This window comes from Polistes dominula, unplaced genomic scaffold, assembly GCF_049000335.1.
Source record: "Polistes dominula isolate Pdom_NZ unplaced genomic scaffold, Pdom_raw_medaka contig_23, whole genome shotgun sequence".
NCBI lineage: Eukaryota > Metazoa > Arthropoda > Insecta > Hymenoptera > Vespidae > Polistes > Polistes dominula.
In genome coordinates this window covers 1,246,350-1,260,000 of record NW_028300963.1, presented here as the reverse complement: position 1 = coordinate 1,260,000, position 13,651 = coordinate 1,246,350, and the positions used below count along the sequence as shown (strand labels likewise).

General features: G+C 39.7%; 1 protein-coding gene across 3 annotated transcripts in view; it reads right to left on the bottom strand.

The window, feature by feature from the left end:
* LOC107065297 (protein bric-a-brac 1) overlaps window positions 1–13,651 on the bottom strand; it is a 315,949-nt gene that overhangs the window by 222,795 nt on the left and 79,503 nt on the right. The window contains exon 4 of one of the 3 annotated variants that reach the window (XM_089172673.1): window positions 2,777–4,000. In XM_089172673.1, the coding sequence (XP_089028799.1) occupies window positions 2,777–3,733 (957 nt within the window). In that variant the 5' untranslated portion in view covers window positions 3,734–4,000. Of the gene's footprint in view, window positions 1–2,776; window positions 5,322–13,651 lie in introns of those variants that run through there. The other 2 variants (XM_015318863.2, XM_015318864.2) reach the window with 2 other exon arrangements.

The window sequence follows — 13,651 nt, the reverse complement described above, 5'->3', positions numbered from 1 at the left end:
AATTCCTACCTAACGTCTGAAGATTAATGTTTGTCGTATATAAATTATCGTTTGCATATAGGATATTATGTTCATATTAGAAGTTTTACGTAATATTGTATTCACTTTAATTTTATTTTTTTTATTACTCCTATTTCATTTCAATAAATGTTACAAAACATTCGAGTTGAAGATGTATTATGATCTTTGATAAGAAACAGAAAAGAAAAAAAAGAAAAATAAAAATAAAAAACATAAAGAAGAAGAATTTCGGAATCTAAGTAGGATTGCATAGAAATATCTTTGGAATATTAGAGACATGACATGTATGTGAGCATCGGTAATGAAAAGTATTGCCCTTTGCTACGTCGATTCGGATGGCAGCATCATATCGGACTCGTAGTTCGGAATTTCGAAGCCTACCTGAAATTAGCTTTGCCCGCATCAATTAGGCATTTTAATCGGAAAGGCCTCCTCGTGTGCGTATGAGCGCGCGCTCGCGAGCACGATCCTGTACCGCGAATAGTTGCGATATACTACTAGTAACGCACGCATTACGATACGCGAACAGGCATGCCCAGAGAATTGGAACGTGGTTGCGTTAACATAATGGAATTCTGCGGAATGTTATACCCATTATATATGCCGGATTGAATCACGATACTCGACGAACGAGCGAGCTGTTCTACCTCTACGATAGACAAAAATAATAATATAAGTACATTTTTCCCCTGCCCCCCCTCTCTTTCTTTTACTTTTCTTCCTATCTTCTATCTATTCATTTTATCAGATATTAGTTTCCTTTTGACAAATAATAAATTGGTGGGTGGGGTAGTTAATATTACGAGTGTAGATTGAAAAGTTTTGAGCATCGACAACGACAACAACAAAAAGTAACAATTTTTATTTAATCATTTACCAATGATAACCAATTATCTCGAACGAGTATCGTCGCATAATTAGAATTAATCGCGTTAACGATTACGTTAATTTATTGCAACGTTAGAAGATGTAAGTTTATTAAAAAGAATGATTTCAAAAGTTAATCCGATTATCGAATGAGAAGAATTATAATCGATTATGAATCCTAATGAATGAATGAATGAATGAAATTTGAAGTGGTCCGCGTTAACCACGTTGTAAAGTTGTTAGATGTAAGATCATTACAAAGAATGACAGATAGATAGGACGATGGTCTTCGACGTGCACCATGATTATTACAACGAAACGTACGAGTGTAAGTTATTTTAACGTTAAGACGAAATAACGCCGGTATTACCTCGATGTAAAACTCCTTGTTGAAACAAAACGATATTGACCACTTGTTACGCCCACGAGTAACCACGTGTTCCGAGAGTATATAGAATTATACTATATAAATATATGTATATTTTACATATGTCGTATATATATATAATACATACGTATATACGAAGATTCGTATTCTACAGAGACATACGCGTCGAACGATAAAATAAAAGACAAAGTAAACGCTTATATAATAAGAAATATATTTATTCTCTTTCGAATTATGCGAAAGAGAGAGAGAGAGAGAGAGAGAGAGAGAGAAAGAGGGAGAGAGAGAGAGATATTGAGAATTCTTTTACGTAACAAATTGTCGATTGTCTGTCTCTATTCTATAAAGAGTAATAATAAGAAGAAAAAAATATATGCAAATAAAAAACAGGATAAACAGTTTGTTGCAATCATCAGTATATCTCTTAGAAAAAAAGAAAAAAATACATATTATTAATAATGTGCGATAGAAAAAAAAAGAGAGAGAGAGAGAGAGAGAAAGAGAGAGAGAAAGAAAAAGAAAATGGTACAAAAAAGAGCGAAAAAATGAACATGACGATTGGTATGCAAATGGTATTCTTCTTCTTCTCGTAGTTAGTATATAAGTAAGTAATAGTATATTCATAGAAAAATAATCGATGGAAACACATCAGATATATCTCTTTCTTTCTTTCTTTCTCTCTCTCTCTCTCTCTCTCTCTCTCTCTCTCTCTCTCTCCCCCTCGACGAGTCGATAAATCAAAACGAGATATATAGAATGCGTTTTAATAACTTTGGCTGGTAACACCGATAAATAATGTGGGAGTCATCGTCGTGCCGATGTAATTAACGGGAACAACCGATATGTAGATATGTATCATATGTATATATCACATATATGATATATATATATATATATATATATATATATATATGCATATATTAATGTATATATAATATATATATACTTTTACAGGTATATACATCGAGTGAGTACGAAAGTATTTACGCGGTGTACTTGCGCGCGAGTGTGCGCCAGCGAGCGAGTGAGCGAGCGAACGAACGAATGAACGTACGTAGTCAATATTTGTCATCCGTTTTATAACAAAAAGAACGTTACAAAACGACCGGATGCTCCGACCAAATATTGACTATGCTCATTGACGTTCATTGATACTCTCAATTAGTGCACACCACCGAAGCAGATCGCCGGTTAATTGGACACCCTCCTCCTTCTTCTCCCTCTGAGCCACCCTCATGCGTTCGAAAGTTTGCGCCTCGCCTCGCCACGACTTCGTTCGCGAAGCAAATTTCTCTTCACCTACGATTCTGTTCTATTCCTTTTCCTTTATAACACGACACACGGCCCGTACAAAAGTTTTCGATAAATGACGTAAAATTGGAAAAGAATCTTTTTTTTCCTATCGTTAAAAAGGGTTCCTATCTCCAATTAGGGGTTTCGTGTAAGAGCGAAAATGTAAAAAAACGAATAAGAGAAATAGAAATGGAAATAGTGACTCACCCTTTCCTCCTCGCGAATCATCTCAGCGATGCCAGGCTTGATCTCGAGGTCGTCGCCGGGTTGATTGGACTGTACTACCTGCTGCAAATGTTGCTGTTGTTGTTGCTGTTGAACGGCTAGTTGTTGACTATGGGTTAGGTGGTTGACGGAGGGATGCGGTCCAGAAGTCACGTGGCCGGGCACGTGGTGAGCGGGCATGGGGTGCGAGACTTGCTGTCCCTGCGGTGGCGGCGGTGGGGGTGGTGGTAGAGGCAAGGAGACCGGTAATTCTTGAAGGTTGATCTGCGGTGTCACCGAAACACTCGGCGTGCTTGGCGAGCCGAGAGAACGCGGGGTCGAGCTGTTCGGTATGAGAGCATGAACTTCAGGAATGACCATGCCGGCTGGACCGGTCGGCTCTTGATCGTCGATCATGCTACCCGTTCCACCCGTGGTGCTACCGGCCGAACCCGTGTGATCGGGACTGTTACCGGTCGGTGGCGATCTTTCCCCGGATATTCGACGTCGTTTTTTCCTATGAAGGGCAGCAGCGCTCGTCGCTTCCTCGACCAAACTCGGCCTCGACGTTAATTCTTGTTCACTGTTAACATCCGCCAAGCCGCGTATTTTTAAATTTTCGGCTACCTTTAACAACGGCCCGATTTGTTCCTGCGACACGTTGATCTCTCCTTTGTACATGAATTCAACGGCGGCCTTTAACTCGGGCCACTTGATATCCTTCATTATAACGATAGGATGCTGGCACGGATTTTCAAAGAATAGGGCTTGAAAATAAGGACTACACGCAGACAGTACCATTTTGTGCGCTTTCACGCTGTGTCCGTCGCAAGCGAGCGTCACGTCGACAAAACTTTCGCTCTGTAACAGCTGATCGAACACGTTCGTCAAATTAGTCTGATAATTGTTCCACCTTAGGCAGAACTGCTGGGGAGACCCAGCACCACTTTGTTGCGTCATTCTTGATTACAAAAATTAATTCTACTATTCCACCTTCTTCTTCTCCCCCTTCTCCTCCCCCTCCTCTTCCTCCTACTCCTTCTTCTTCTTTCTTCTTCTTCTTCTTCCTCCACCTTCTTCTTTCGCTCCACTTCTCTTCCTCTTCTTCCTCTTCCTCCTCTCTCCTCTTCCTCTTCCTCCTCCTCCTCTTCTTCTCCTTCTTCTTCCCCTCGTTTCCAACGTCCTCCAAAAATTCTAACAAAGCCGTCACGATCAGCGAGCCCGCATCTGCAACACGTAGTATCGTATACGGAGAAACAAGCAACGATGACGACTATCTCTATTGGGGGTGAGACGCGCGCGCGCGCGCGGCCCGGTTGTTCGCGCGTCTCGTGCCGGCCTCGTGTCGGACACGCGTGCCTCCGTTTCTCCCCCTCTTCAACGGAGGACTCGATAGTTTTGCTCCTCCAGAGATAAATTTTTTCCGAACATCGTCTTCTCTTTTCTTGTCAACCCCCCTCCCCACCCTTTGACACTTGATCGTACTTCAACAGTTCTATCCAATTCTAACAACCTACACCACCCACGTCCTACACACTCCTCCTTCTCTTCTTCTTGTCCTTGTCCTTCAAAATTATCGAACACGTTTTCTCGCGTGCATTCTCGTCAACGATCTATATTTATCTTTCTCTTAACAATTTCGTTCATTCACCAATCATCACCCACCACTAGCAGTAGAACACGCACCACCGGCGAGAAAACAAATAAATTCCGCGAAAACGATGGTCCGAGGGGAGAATAGAACGGGGGGTGGGGGGTATACGGTTGGTCAAGAGAAAAAAGGGCGCGAGATTTTTTGCGGACACACACGCGGTTGTTTTTTTTATTACCGGCGTGACAATAATATTTCACGCGTACGTACGATTTAGCGTTTTAATACAGAGAAGATGATCTTGTAACGCAAACGTAATGCAAAATAATAATAATATCGTAATGTTATTAATAATTAATAATAATTACGACAAAATATATAATAATTATATGAATAATAATAATAATAATAATATTAATAATAACGACACGAGACTGTAGACTTTTCCTTTAAAACGAAAGACCGTGTTTACGCGTTGCGTGTATATATATATACATACATATATATATATATAAAGATGTGTGTATAAGTGCGCGCGCGCACACGAGGGAACGCGGCCGACCGCGTGAGAACGGGCTTAAAACGGGGAAAAAAGCGTGGCGCACGAGAGAGCGACGGCGACGAGACAGGGCGTACACGACGACGATCTGCACCCCGTGACGAGCGCGTCGCGACTGAAGGCGCAAGCGGCGGCACTCGCGGCGAACACGGCCGAGCGCGAACGACGCGTAGAGACGGCAACAGCGCCCGCCAGCCAGCCAGCCAGCCAGCCAAGCCAGCCAAGCCAAGCCAGCCAGCCACGACTCGTTCGTTCGTTCCTTCGTTCGTTCGTTCCTTCGTTCCTTCGTTCGTTCCTTCCTTCTCTCTCTCTCTCTCTCTCACACTCTCCTTCACTCACTCTCTCGCTCTCTCGCTCTTTCTCTTTCACTCCCTCGCTCATTCGTTGTCTCGTTTTCTCTCGCTATAGTATGTGTTAACTCGTTCGTGTTCGTTCGCTCGCACTCGGCAACTGTCTCGCGCCGCCTCGGCAGAACGCGCGCCGGACCTTCCCCCACTCTTCGACTCAACCCCGCCGACCGTCCAATCCCAACGAAGCTCGTGCCGCCGGACCCGCCGCGACTGCCACGCCTATCAAGTACCGCCTCGTATTTCTCTATCCTTTTTTATCTTATCGTTGTTGCCGCGCGCGCTTCTTTCTCTCTCTTTCTCTCTCTCGCTCTCTTGCTTGCTTTATGAAGAATCCACGCTTGACTTCTAGATATCGGCATACCCACCCAAATTTTCTCCGTTTTTATATTTATTATTTATGATACCTAAGATATGATGAATAAGTGAAAATGATTTGATACAAACGATGATGGTACGCCTATCTTGCAATGTGCTCTTTTTTCTTCATCTGTTGAATATTCGCGTCTATCCTTTGTATGTGATTCTTTATTCGTGATACGATTAAAATCGCGATTACTTCTATATTTATTTAGACATTTTTATCTCTTTCATTAAATTGAACAAAACGGTAACTTATTTACCGAACAACTAATCTTTATCGTAAATGTTTACATTTAAAATACGCACATTCATGTAAGATAAAAAAAATAGTATCTTTCGTCATCCACTTGAAATTAAACTTGAAATGAATTCATAAAGTTATGTAAAATTCTCTCGTCATTTTTTGTACGGAGAGAATATATTTATTCGTAATAAATCGATATGTCGAAAAGAAATTTGAATAAAAACAAAAAAAAATAGGATATAAATTTGTCAAGTACTGACAGGTTAAATAATAATAATAAAACAGGTGTAGGAAATATAAGAGCAGCAGGTAGAATCTCTTTCTGTGGGATGGGGCGGTTGGTACTTTGTGGCGACGCGAGAAGTGACTTCAACGAAACGACGGCGGTAACTTTTAAACGGGAAGAAAGAAAGAAGTCGCCCTTCGTCTGTGCGTAAGCAACGAAACGGAGAAAGAGGTACGGTCGGAGGGTTAAAGGGTAAGAGAAAAAGTAAGAGGGGATTTAGTGAAAGAGAGAAAGGGTGAATAAGTACGGTGACGAGGGCTACTTGCCATTTGCGGTTCTCTCGAGCGGAGCTGAACATTAAACGTCGTATTTGGTTGGTTATGCCCTTCGATAACAGAGTTACGATACGACGCCCGCGGAAGGGAGAGACGAGACCTTTGTAACGAAATTAAGGGCACAAAGAGATGACTCTGTTCTACTCTCTCTCTTTCTCTCTCTCTCTATACAATCTAGTAGTAGACTCGGCCAGACTCCTTTAAATGGCTATTAACAAGAATTTAGGAAATAACACATGTAAACGTGATTTACCCTCTTTTCGATTAAATTCGAACCCCATTTCGATCCTTTTAAAATATGAAACCTTTTTACGTTAATAATTCTAGATAAAAATAATCAAGTGATATTTAATGCAATTGAAAACGTATAAAGGTGAAATATTTCGAGTAAAAAAATGAAAACTGGGAGGGGGAACAAAGTGATACTGATGATAGTGAATTTTGTTTGATAAAGTTCGTTGACGGCCTCTCTTTCTCTCTCTCTCTCTCTTTCTCTCTCTACTTCCATTTATTCCTATAACACCGAGGTGAGATATTAGACGCGTAAAAAAAAGGGAGACTCTCTCTCTCTTTCTCTCTTTCTTCGTAACAGGGAGAATGGCAAACGAGAAGAGTCGTCGGATATGCGATGGTCCAGAATAACGACGCCCCTGGGCTTTCCGTCGAAGGAATATTGTTCGCTTTTTACGAGGCCACGATGTATAAACGTACGCATCTACGTACGCAATCCCATTGTAACAAGAAAACTAAAAAATGCGTTATTACATTCGCGGTTTTCATCAACCCACCATCCATCTTTCGCTAAATTCGAATTTAGTAGAAGAGGTTTAAATCTTTAAACGCGCGAGGATATTAAATAATAAAATCAATTATTTATCCTTACTTTTATTAATCAATCAGAAAGTATACTCGTATTTGCACATTATAATATTATTTCATTGTCTTTCGAGAATGTATAATTAAATTTGGGATATTAACAATGTACGCCGACATTTTTAATATTTCAATTGAATTATTAATACAGCTATTATGAAACCCATTAAATGTTTGCGCGTAATAACCGGTCAACAATATTTATCGAACTAACAATAACTTATATTCATTAGTTAGTACCTAATATAATGTAAATCTAAAACACAATGTTCAAGTTTAGTAATAAAAATAACGATACAATCGATGAGAACGATTTTTTATTTTTTAATAATAGAAAGATTAAAAAAGAAGAAGAGACGAAGATTTTGGGTGGTCGGTTAGTTCGATTAAAAGAATTTAAACGAAATCTACGGCTCGTTTCGCGGCTCTTTTCGCGACCCTTTCGTTCCGCGAGTTTCCCTCTTTTTAAGCGTGCACGTTGAGCGCGAACGGAGGTTTTAGGGTGGTATCCGTTAAGCCGTGGATCACGGACAGGGTACACGAAGGGGTGTCACTGCCCATAACATCCGTATTTCTCGTGCCGTTGATACTCTTTCAGCCACCCTCATCGAACGAGAAAGATAGAGAGAGAGAGAAAGAAAACGCATTGTAGGGGGTGGCAGGCCGAGTAAGGGCGACCATAAATTTTACTACGTAATATTGTTTAACTGCAAACAGTGTAAGGTCGTCGCGATGAAACGGAACAAAATTTCGAAAGGAAATACGTGTACGTTTCTTCTTCGTATTGTTTTCTCTCTCTTTCGTCTATTTTATTTCTTTCTTTTTTGTTTCATTTTTTTTTCTTTTTTATATTCCCAGTCATCCCCTACGAAGAAATCGGATTATCGGAAGAATAAGTTACGACGTGTTCTTCCATTTAATTTATTGAATATTTATCTAAATAAATCGGAAAGAAGATAAATAAATGATCGTATATAACTTTTATTTATCGCCAAGTACCAACTCATCTTTTTTTCCGTATTCTTTCTCTTACACAATGGATGCTTCAGTCAGTATTTAACTCTCATTGATTTTATTATTATAAAAACAAAATTGCAATACAAAAAACTTATTACACGTATGCATCGGGAATCCTTATAAAATATTCTTACTCGTAAAAAGAAAAGTGTAAAATAATCATCGATAGAAAGAATAAAATTATGATCGTCATTCATCTTCTTCTATTGCGAAAATTTTGAAGCAGCCAAAAATAAACGTAGAAAAGTGAACGAAAAAATTCCTCGAAAAAGAAAAAAGAAAAAAGAAAAAAGAACTATAGACCAATTGCCAAATCGGAACGTCTTCCAAAGAACGAAAGTAACGTACGAACGAACGAACAAACGAACGAACGAACGAACGAACGAACGAACGAAAGCAACGATAGCGTTGGCGGTGCGTCTCGCAGTTTGATACGGCACCGTGGTGGCTTAAAATTAGCCATTTCCGCGGTAATCGCTACCTGAGCCGACGAAGCGCTCTACCAGTCGGTGGCGGCGGCATTCCTCTCTCACCCCTCCGGCATTACAGAGACAGCACCAGCCTTCCCGGTATTGTACAAGAACAATGAGCAAAGAGAAATATTGATGATGCTGCCGTCGTGTGGCTAAGCGTACGCGGCCGCTTCCATGCTGTGTCGTGTGTGCAAGAGAACTACCTATACGAGCACTAGTAGTACTACATGAATGTATACACATACACATACACACATAGACACATACAAATCTACATATATAATACTTGGAGAGTAGTCGCTCTCTGAAAGGACCGAGGAGAACGCAGAAAGAGGAACGACAAGGGAGGCAAGCGCGAGTTGAGTTAAAGGGGTGTGCAAGCCTGCACGAAGAGAGACATAGGGAAGGGGAAGGGTAGGGAGGATGACAGAGGGTGAGATAGAAAGAGAAAGAGAAAGAGAAAGAGAAAGAGAAAGAGAGAGAGAGAGAGAGAGAGAGAGAGGGTTATACGCTTAATATTTCAGTATCGCGAAATTCTGTCCCTGAATCATTAATCGCCTACCCCTGCGGTGCCTAGACGAGTCTCGCCTCTCACCCCTCCTCCTCCTCCTGCTCCTCCTTCTCCTCCTTCTCCTTCTCCTTCTCAACTACCTCACCCACTCACTTCCACTTCCATCACCCACCTTCGAAACCCTCTCTTCTTTCAATCTCATTCTCTCTTTCTCTCATTCTATTCACTTCTCTGTAGCAGTAAAAGATATTTCGAGCATCTTCTCGGCGACTATTTAACGCGAATATTTTACGCGTATACTCGTCGGTAGTGCAAGGAGGAAAACTGTAATTAACCGACTGATTAATTACCGACTTGATCGTGACGCCGCGAAATATCATCGAAAGATTCGAATCTTTTAAACTACAGACTACTCTTGCTTTCAGATCTCTTCCTTTTTATCTTTCTTTTCCGATTCTCTTGATCGTTCTCACGATATTCGGTTAGAAGTTATTCCTATGAGAATGATGATGATGATGATGATGATGATGATGATGGAGTAGAAGTTTGATTGTATTTATTGTTAGGTAGAAGTATATCCGGTTTAAGATCGGGGGAATTCGAATAAAAATTCCTTTTCCGGTTTTAAAAGATTAACCGATGTTAGAAGAAAGATAAAACGTCTTATTCAATTTATACATTTATATAAGATTCAATATTATTTTGATGAAAAAAAAAATCAATAGATAAGCTAAATAAAAAAAGGAAGTAAACAGAAAATGTGAATATCATCCACTTTCTTTATCACATATATACACTCACACCAACTCATTTCTACTCATATTAAAAACGTTAATAAAGTTAATCGCGTCTCGGTATAACAACTCAACGATCTCGAAGAGATTAGAATGAGATTTAAGTAATTAAAAGGCATTCAATATGCAAACAATGGAAACAGCTGTACAATGAGAACATGAAAATCAACGATATCGGTTTACCATGTTTTGACAAGTGTTCGACTATTGAAAAAACAAATCTTTGACTACTTATTAATCATACTTAAACGAGATATCCGAATATCTCTATAATGAAGACAAAAGAATAAACAACCTAATTACATCTAATCATTAATTATTTCTTAAAAGCAAACACAACGATGAGATTTTATATCGAAAAATGGGAAAGAAAGGGAACAACTAAAAGGGGGTTGTTGAAAAGTTGAGAAAATTTTGTTTCGAGTAGAAGTGTGAAGGTGAATTTAAAGCATGTTAGATATTTGCTTGGCCAACTAGGATTCCGATTGCTATCGTGCGTCCTATGCGTTCTATATGATACGGATGCATACACACACACATACATGTCTCGACGATAGTTATTAGTCGCGGCAGAACGTGTAGGTTGCGCGTGAGTTTAACGTTGTTGAAGGGGTAGTGGTGTAGGAAGAAGAAGGGAGGCTTTGTGGGGTGGTGTAGGAGGGTGGTAGTAGAGGTAGTGGGTGGTAGGTTGATACCGAACAATGATATCGGGTATTTGATTTGTAACCGACGACAATACCGACTTGCGACCCCGCATTTCATCCCCCCTACTACCATATCCCTCTTTCACCCCTTTCCCCACCTCTACCGTTTCCTCTTCTCGTTCCTCTGGCAAGTGCGCGAGCGCGCATGTGTGTCTATGATAGTGCATACATGCGTTAGAATAGGGGCCACGAGCCAAGTCTGTCGATAACAGCTAGTATCTATTCTCTATCTAACCTTCTTCTTCTTCTTCTTCTTCTTCTTCTACTATATCGTACCAAACATAAGTTTTCACTAGAAAAAAAAAAAATTAGAAGTAGAAGAAGAAAAGGAACGTTACTAACATTATTCTCTTCATCACATATATTTTTCATTATTATTATTATTATTATTATTACTGTTATCATTGAGAAACGTATGCATAATACTTTAATATTTTTTATGACAAAAATAAAAAAATTGTTGTTATACAATACTTCATCTTTATCATTTTCTTGTTCTTCGTTGACTCGGGAAAAGAAAAAAGGTAGAATATTTTTCTCGCTTGGAAAAACATGGAAAGTTAAAGGGATGCGAATAAGGGGGATGAGAAATAGAAAAAGGAGAGGTGAACATAAGGGGAGAAGGCTGGAATGACCGTGCCATCTCGCGAACGTACGTACATATTTGGCAGAAGACATCCCCGGTAGTCAGGTGCAACGGACCTATTGACGTGTTAATTGCACCTGAATAATTGACGGAGGCACCAACTCCGGCAGTGGTGCTCCGTTCTTTTAAAATGTCTCCCGATCTCGTTAACCTGCTACGAGTTGAAAGAGAGAGAAAGAAATATAGTACGATGAAAGGGGAACACAACACAGAGACTAAAGTTTTTCCGGGACGGAAGACTCGTTGCTCTGTTCGTTGTGTATGCTAAACATTCTATCTACCACCCTAGCATATACATGTATACTATTATTAGACAATGTTAAAAAAACGAAAGGTTAATTATTTATTGGGTATTTAAAATTTTCTATTTTATATTGAATAATAATGAAAAATAAAATATTATACACGTAAAAGTTACATTAATATAGTGAACAATTTAAAGAATACAAAATTATAGTTGAATCGTCACTTAATATAAAGGATCAATTCCCCTGATCGATTTTCAAGCTCCACAACTAAAATCCCAGCATGTCTCTCCCTCTCTCTCTCTCTCTCTCTTTCTCTCATTGGTTTCTTAGATACGAAGAAGCAAAGTACAATCGCCAGTCGTCGCGAGAACGATGCGCCTTAGGTTGGCACAGCACGTACACACTTGTATGCAATCGGAAACAGGGAAAATGCTCAAGCCGTAGACTGAATTATTGAGGATTTAGCCGTGTATCGTCAGAAGGGAAGGGTTCTCTGTGATCGTAAGAATATCTAACCTCAACGTGGACTTTCTATTATTCAAGCCCTGTCATCCCCGCGTTTCGAACGAAACGCACTACCCAGAAAGCTCGAGAGAACTCGATCCTATCACTTATTTCCGATCGTTCGACCATCCCACTTCAAGCATCGTTCGACACTTTTCTAACCTTTTCTTACATACCTTTTTTTTTCTCATCATCTTCATCGATTTTCATCGATTATTTCGTACTTTTCAATCGTTAGAAACCACGATCATCTTCTTCTTACCAAAATATTAATACGAATTAAGCTAAAAAAATCTCATACTTTTTTCATTACGTTCAAATGTAAATGTTTCTGTATCGAAAAAGGGTTTTTCGGAAAGATAAAAATGAAGGAAGATTAAAAAAAAAAGAAGATAAAAAGAAAGGGAAGAAAAAAATCAAAGAAATGAGAAATCATAAAGGATCGATCAAGGATCGTATTATAAGAGGGCGTGAAGGGAGGGACGTATATATGTGTGTATGTGTATTAGAATGCGTGTCGAGGGAACGATCGATCGATCCGACTACTATCTTCCCTGGAGGCCTTTCCAGAAACCCTGAGGGATCGGAGGATACATCGGGTGTTCGATATAAACTGTGATTGATATTTAGTCGCGCCACTCGGCACTTAAGAGGATTAAGGTCCATCCAGCAGGAGTATCGGACCGGGAACAGTCGAGAGAGTGAGTGAGTGAGTGAGAGAGAGAGAGAGAGAGAGAGAGAATGGGCAAGAGCGTTGGCGCTTGCAAGCAGCAACCGTGGCAACGTATATACGCGCGTGTACTACGTACGGTGCTAACGCGTCCGGGCAGGACGATCCTCGAGGTGCCTCCATGACACGACCACCTACTACGACCCTCTCAAACACCAAGGATTCCCACCTATCCGACAAACATGCCGGAACGTGCAACTCTGATTACAGTTAGTTCGGTCTACTGATCTAAACTCCCATAACGTTTGGCTACTACGTGCCGATACACACCATCGTCTGTTTCTAACCAAGGATTTATTGTCAATTTTAAAGTCGATCCTTTAATAATCAAGTATCAGATCCAAATAATATCTACGATCGTTGATAATACATTAATAAAATCATACAAAATTCGATTAATTACGATTATCCATTTTAATAATGCAAGATCAGTTCTTAATACAACATCTTATATCATATCTTGTTGATGAGAATTTATAAAATATATAATAGAAAGAATAGTTTTGTTAAATATTACAATATGATTTTATAAATGTGTTTATGATAATTGGTCATTCATTTATTAAGAAAAAAAAAAAGGAAAAATATACTTGAAACGTTTCATTCTTACATCGACAATATAAACGAAGCATCAAATTAGATTTAACCGATGACCGTGCACCCGAATCGACGTTAAGCCTCTCTCTCTCTCTCTCTCTTTCCCGACTTCTCAT